Raw genomic sequence first — 6,653 nt, forward strand, 5'->3', positions numbered from 1 at the left:
TTCATGATGCATAAATATTTAAAAGAATGATAAATTTTTGCACAGGGCGCTATCATGACAAAAATTTCGACTCGGGGGCAAAATGAACCCAAAATGACCATTTTACCCCAGGACCTCAACATTCTGACCCGAAGCTTACTAAACACCTTAAAATATCCCAAAACATATTTAAAATTATTCTTAAATTTAAACTCAAGTCTTTTTCAAAACTTAACCGATGCTTTTTAAAACTTGAACATGAGTCTCGGTTTTAACCCGAATCGACTCGAAACTTAATCAAATTTTTCCCAACTTTCTACCAGACCTTATAAACATTTAAAATTTCCTAACCTCCTCAATCCTGACCCCTAAGCCTTCGAACACTAGGCCAACAGGCTGCTGAAATTCGCACCTTCCCTTATCTACAAACCCTAGTACATTATTTTCCCTTTTTTGCGGTCCTAACCCACCACCTATCGGACCAGCCATAGCTCGGATTTCCCTAGCCCGTCCTAGGACTCCTCTAGAACCAAGGATACCTTGACTTCAGCCCCATGAAGCCTACACACTAAGCACAGACGCTAGGAGCCGAAACACCTCAACCGCGAACTCCCTTGCACTAGGTTCGTTCATTCTGCTCAAGGCATCAGACCAGCAGTGTTAGGGCCCTCCCAGGTTATGGTTCGGATCCATCAGAGACAGGTCCAAGGCCGGGAATAACCCTGACACCAATGACTTCCCTCCCCAACACTCGATCTACCTGACACCACTCATGAAACCATCGATCTGGCCTTTATCCCTCACTCCCTCGGCCAATCGCGAGTCCAGAAGTTGTACCACTAGAATCCTCAACATAAAAGATCCTATAACACATCACCAGCAATCCCTTTACAAAAAATTTCACAACAGAACGTGAGTTGCACAAGAACCATGCACAAACCGAGATAGAAAAATGCAAACATACGTTATCATGCAAGATCTACAAAAGCTTCATACATGACACACAAAACCGCTGTATATGACATGTATAATGTGAAAAGGAGAGTACACATCGTGCCTTGATGTTATAGACGCGAGGAGATCAAAGAACGAATGTCAAGAGAATTTCTTTTGTAAGAAAATGAAGTGGCCGAGACTTTTATTGGTTATGGCTGCTGAAACCGAGAGGATGAAAGTGGAGGGAAGGTGTCGGCTTATAATGAGAAGATTAGTTTAGGTTAAGGAATAGTTTTGTGCTAATTAAATAGAATATTACAAGTTAATGACCCTTACTTTATCATTTAAAAGTTTAGAGTCAAATAAGATTAAAAGTAGGTCCATTAAGCCTAAACAAAATCCCGAAAAATATTTCGTTTAGATAAGTTTTTGAAAATATTAGCTAGACCTTCAAAAAGTCCCCCGATTCGATAAAATTTACGTACCACTGCACAATATGCTCTGGCGGGTAAAAGTACCAAACAAAGCCCATTTCTTGAAAATTACCTTTAAAAACCTTATATTAATTAACAAAAACTAATCATGCAATAAAAATAATTTTCCTGATAATTTCCCGGTCTCTGTTCCTCGTTCGAGCGTGAAATGCGTCTAGAACCCTAATGCCATGAACTTTTAAAATTTCATGAAATAAATCCTATCATGCAATAATTATGCATAAAATGCACAAAAATAATTTAAACACATAATTAAATAAACCCTAGATTGCATGGAAACATGTTAAGTGAATTAAATTCATGGACCTTACAACTCTCCCCCCCCCCTTAAAAAAAATTTCGTCCTCGAAATTTTGAACATATCGAATAACTCCGGGTAGCGACTCCTCATCTCAGTCTCGGTCTCGGTCTTCCAAGTAGCCTCTTCCTCAGAATGATTCAGCGACTTGACCTTGACCATCTTGATCACCTTGTTCTGGAGTCTCTTCTCTTGCCTATCCAATGTCTGACTTGGTTTCTCCTCGAATGAAAGGTGCGGTGTCAGCTGAATTGGCTCATAGTTAAGCACATGCGAATGAATCGGCATGTACTTCCGCAGCATGGAGACATGGAACACGTTATGAATTCTCGCCAGATTCAGCGGTAAGGAAACTCTGTATGCAAGTTTCCCCACTCTCTCTAGGATCTCGAATGGTCTGATATATCTAGGGCTGATCTTGCCCTTCTTCCCGAACCTCATCACACCCTTCATCAGTGCGACTTTCACGAAAACATGATACCCTACATGGAACTCAAGATCTCGCCACCTCTGATCACCATAACTCTTCTGACGGCTCTGTGTAGTCTTCATCCTGTCCCGAACCCTAGCCACTAAATCTTTTGTCTGTCTGACAATATCCGGAACCAACTCTGCTCACTATCCTACCTCATCCCAATAAACTGGTGATCTCACCTTCTCCCGTACAATGCCTCGTATGGAGTCATACCTATCGATGCCTGAAAAATGTTGTTTTATGTGAACTCTACAAGAGGTAACTTTGGCTCCCAGCTACTCTGGAAGTCGATCACGCAAGCTCGGAGTAGGTCCTCCAGAATCTGAATCACCGTCTCTGATTGACCATATATCTGAGGATGAAAAGCAGTACTGAACAGTAGCTTCGTACCCAACGCCTGATGGAGACTCTACCATAATACAGACGTGAATCTCGGATCCCTGTCTGAAACGATGGACACTGGAATCCCATGCAATCTTACTATCTCTCTGATGTATAGCTCTGCATACTGAGTCATGGTGAATGTCTTCATGATCGGTAAGAAATGAGCTGACTTCGCGAGTCGATCAACTATCACCCAGATGGCATTGAATCCTCCAGCAGTTCTCGGAAGCCCTGTCAGAAAATCCATAGTAATGTTCTCCCATTTCCACTCGGGAATGGGGATTGGTCTCAGATTCCCTGCAGGTCTCTGATGCTATGCTTTGACCTGCTAAGAATTCAAACATTCGGAGACGAAACGCAGAATATCTCGCTTCATGCCTAGCCACCTATACAGAGTCTGTATACATCTTCGTACTCCCTCGATGGATGGAGTACGAGGTGCTGTGGGCCTTGCTCAAGATATCGGCTCGAAGGGTATCACTATCAGGAACCCATAGACGGTCCCTATATCTGAATATGCCGTCCACAACTGTATATAGTCTTTGGCCCTTAGCCTCATCCCTCTGTCTCCACTTCTGTAACTGCTCGTTAGAGGTCTTCCATGTCCGGATTCTGTCCCTCAAAGTCGGTTGTACTGTCAGAGTAGCAAGATTTGGGACCTCGCCCCTGGCATAGACTGCAAGCTCAAATCTCTGAATCTCAGCCTCTAGCAGTCTCTGCACTGACAAATGAGCAATCACTGCGTGCTTCGTGCTCAGAGCGTCTACAACCACATTAGCCTTACCACCACATTAGCCTTACCCAGATGGTAGCTAATTTCACAATCACATTCTTTCACTAGCTCAAGCCACCTCCTCTGTCGCTTATTAAGTTCTTTCTGTGTGAAGAATTATTTCACGCACTTATGATAAGTGAAAATCCTGCACTTCTCCCATACAAATAGTGTCTCCAGATCTTCAGGGCAAATATCACTGCTGCTAGCTCAACGTCATGAGTCGGATAATTTTTCTCATGAACCTGTAGCTGTCTGGACACGTAGGCTATCACTCTGTTATGCTGCATCAGAAATGCACCCAAACTAAGCTTCGATGCATCTGTATAGACCACAAACTCTCCCTGCCCTGATGACATAGCTAGTACTGGTGCAATGGTCAACGCTAGCTTCAGCTTGTCAAAGCTCTCCTGACACTCAGGTCCCCAGATAAAATTGGCATTCCTCTACGTCAAGGCGGTCATAGGCACCACAATAGAACAGAAGCCCTGGATGAACTTCCTGTAATAGCCTGTCAATCCCAAGAAACCACGGATCTCTGTCACGCTCTTAGGTTCTGGCCGATCTCTGAGTGCCTCCACTTTGTTGGGGTCGAATTCTATGCCATCATGAGAGACAATATGTCCCAAAAATACCACCCTGTCGAGCCAGATTTCACATTTGCTGAACTTGGTATACAGTCGCCTGTCCTGTAGAGTCTGTAACAATATCCTCAGGTCCTGACTATGCTCCTCCATGTTCTTCAAATAGATCAGGATATCATCAATGAAAACTATAATGAACTGAGCCAAAAATGGCTGAGACACGCGAATCATGTTATCCATGAAATCGCTGGCGCTGTTCGTCAGGCCAAAGAGCATCACCATGAACTCATAGTGCCCGTAACGCCTCTAGAAGGATGTCTTATGCACATCTGACTCCCTCAATTTCAGCTGGTGGTAACCGGATCGAAGGTATATATTGGAGAACACAGATGCTCCCTGAAGCTGATCAAACAAATCCTCGATCCTCAGCAATGGATACTTATTCTTAATTGTGACTCTGTTCAGCTCTTTGTAATCAATACACAGTCGCATGCTACCATCCTTCTTCTTGACAAAAAGAATTGGTGCTAACCGGTAGGGTGCCTTAGCTATCGGCATTGTAGGTCTTTCATTTCTGTAGGTGCTAACCGGTATGGTGCCTTAGATAGCGGCATTGTCCCTGGCATGAGCTCAAAAGAGAAGTCCACCTCTGTGTCTGGTGGAATTCCTGAAACATTAGTCAGAGAAAACACTAGAGAACTCACTGACTACATCCACGCCCTCGAGCCTCTGGCTGGCCGGCTCTGTCATTGATACAATGCTGGCTAAGAATTCCTGACAGCCTCTACTCATAAGCTTCCTTGCACACAAGCAAGAAATGACGTGTGGCATCTGATGATTTCTAGCTGCCTCAAAAACATACGGCTTCCCACTGGGCTGTCTGACAGACACTGAACTCTGTCAAAAATCTATGACTGTACCATGAGAAGATAGCCAGTCCATGCCCAAGATGATGTTGAACTCTGGCAACAGTAACACTATCAAATCTACATGCACCATATGCTTCTGTAATCGAAGCTCCAATCTCTTCACTATCTGGGAAGTGAACATCTGTTCCTCGGATGGGATCGATACTCTAAACCTTGAATCCATCGCTACTGGAATGATTCCCAGTCGCTTGACGAAGGATTCGAATATAAACAAATGTGTAGCCCCTGAGTCTAGTAATGCATGTGTGGCTACACCTGCAATATATATCCCCCCTGCTACAAAACATACCATCAAATCTAACATTGTTGAACTTAAGAAATTTCTTATCAGAAAATAACCCAAAATCCTTGGAAAATCACTAAATTAACCCAAACATTGATTCCAAAAATTCAAAATTTAATCCTCGAAAAATCAAAAATTGCAAATTAGCCCCTTAAAGGTTCGAAAATTGCACTTGGGCCCTTCAACTTTTTGAAATTACAATATGACTCTCTCTCAATTTCAAATTCAAATCCCCAAATTCTCGATTTTAGCAATTAGGTACTAAATTATCGGTTATTACAAATGGGTCCCTAAAATTCTCAAATTAAACAATTAAATTCTTCATCCCAAATAGGTAGAGTATGCATCCTAATTCCTTCTATGTCATAAATCCCAAATATTAATCCTCATGCAAGCATAAAATCCATGTAATTATTCGATAAAGTGAAATCTTAAACAAAATGGTTACTAGTAATCAGTGTCGAGTCTGGCTCTGCCTCAGCCTCCTCAACATGCATCACATAAGCTCGGCCAATAGTGGGGCTCTGGTTCCTAGGGCAATCCGCTGCTTTATCGTCCTCCTGACCACAAACAAAGCACCTAAAGGTCCCCCACATGCACTTGCCAAAATGGAACCTGTTGCACTGTGGGAATGGCTGCCTGTCATCTGGCTTAGGCACTCGTGGTGCATGAGGAGGTCTTTGCTGCTGATGTGGTCTCCTAAGCTGTCCTTGTGGCTTTTGCTGCCCCTGCTTCCTAGACGGCCCAGTAAACTACTTCTTCTGCGGCTGGTAACTAGAATGAGTCTGATGCCGCTTCCTCTACACCTCATAGTCTATGTCCCTCAGAGCCTGCTCCGCCTGAAAAGCACAGGCGTTGGCCTCATCATATCCTACCGGCCTCATCAGCATGACGTCTTGGCGAAAGGTGGGTCTCAGACCTTGTAAGAAATTCCCCAGCTTCTGGGCGGCATCTTTCGCTTTCATGGGCACAAAATGGCAGCCCCTGTCAAACTTGAGGATAAACTCCACCACAGATAAGTCCCCCTATCGGAGACTCATGAGCTCCCTAGTTAGGCGGCCCATGACATCAGCTGGGAAATAATTCCCGAAGAACATCTCCTTAAATTGTAACAGTAGTTAAACATGTACAGTAGATCATCGTAAAGTGTAAATCATGTAAACATGCAGGTGATCACAGTAAATCATTTAAAACGTTTGAAATATAAAATCTTACAGACTTGAGGCTTCAAGACTGAGCGGCAGAAGCTGGCGGTGGCACAACCCTATGCAGAACCCTTGCTCTGATACCAACTGTCACATCTACTCATTTTAAAAGTGCAGATTTTTTTTAAAAGCTCCTATTTCGAAATAACATGTAAAATAATCGAAATTATTTGACAGTAAAAATAATAAAGTTTAATTTTACCTAACTTGTCCAAAAGCATACGTAAAAATAAATGAGTAATCTTAAAATCATCAATGTGTGAAAATGTTTAACCCTCTCAAAACTCGCAAATAATAATGCATAAAACATGTGG

At 42.9% G+C, this 6,653-nt stretch overlaps 1 protein-coding gene across 1 annotated transcript; it reads right to left on the reverse strand.

Annotated features, from left to right (window-relative positions):
- Window positions 1-540: 540 nt before the first annotated feature.
- On the reverse strand, window positions 541-2,259 carry LOC140805436 (uncharacterized). The gene is made up of 3 exons (XM_073161707.1): window positions 1,794-2,259; window positions 740-842; window positions 541-613 (listed from the first exon to the last, which is right to left on the reverse strand). The coding sequence occupies exons 1-3, from the start codon at window positions 2,257-2,259 to the stop codon at window positions 541-543; spliced, it is 642 nt and encodes a 213-aa protein (XP_073017808.1).
- Between the last annotated feature and the right edge of the window lie 4,394 nt (window positions 2,260-6,653).

Source organism: Primulina eburnea, chromosome 11 (genome assembly GCF_022965805.1).
Source record: "Primulina eburnea isolate SZY01 chromosome 11, ASM2296580v1, whole genome shotgun sequence".
Classification (NCBI taxonomy): Eukaryota; Viridiplantae; Streptophyta; class Magnoliopsida; order Lamiales; family Gesneriaceae; genus Primulina; species Primulina eburnea.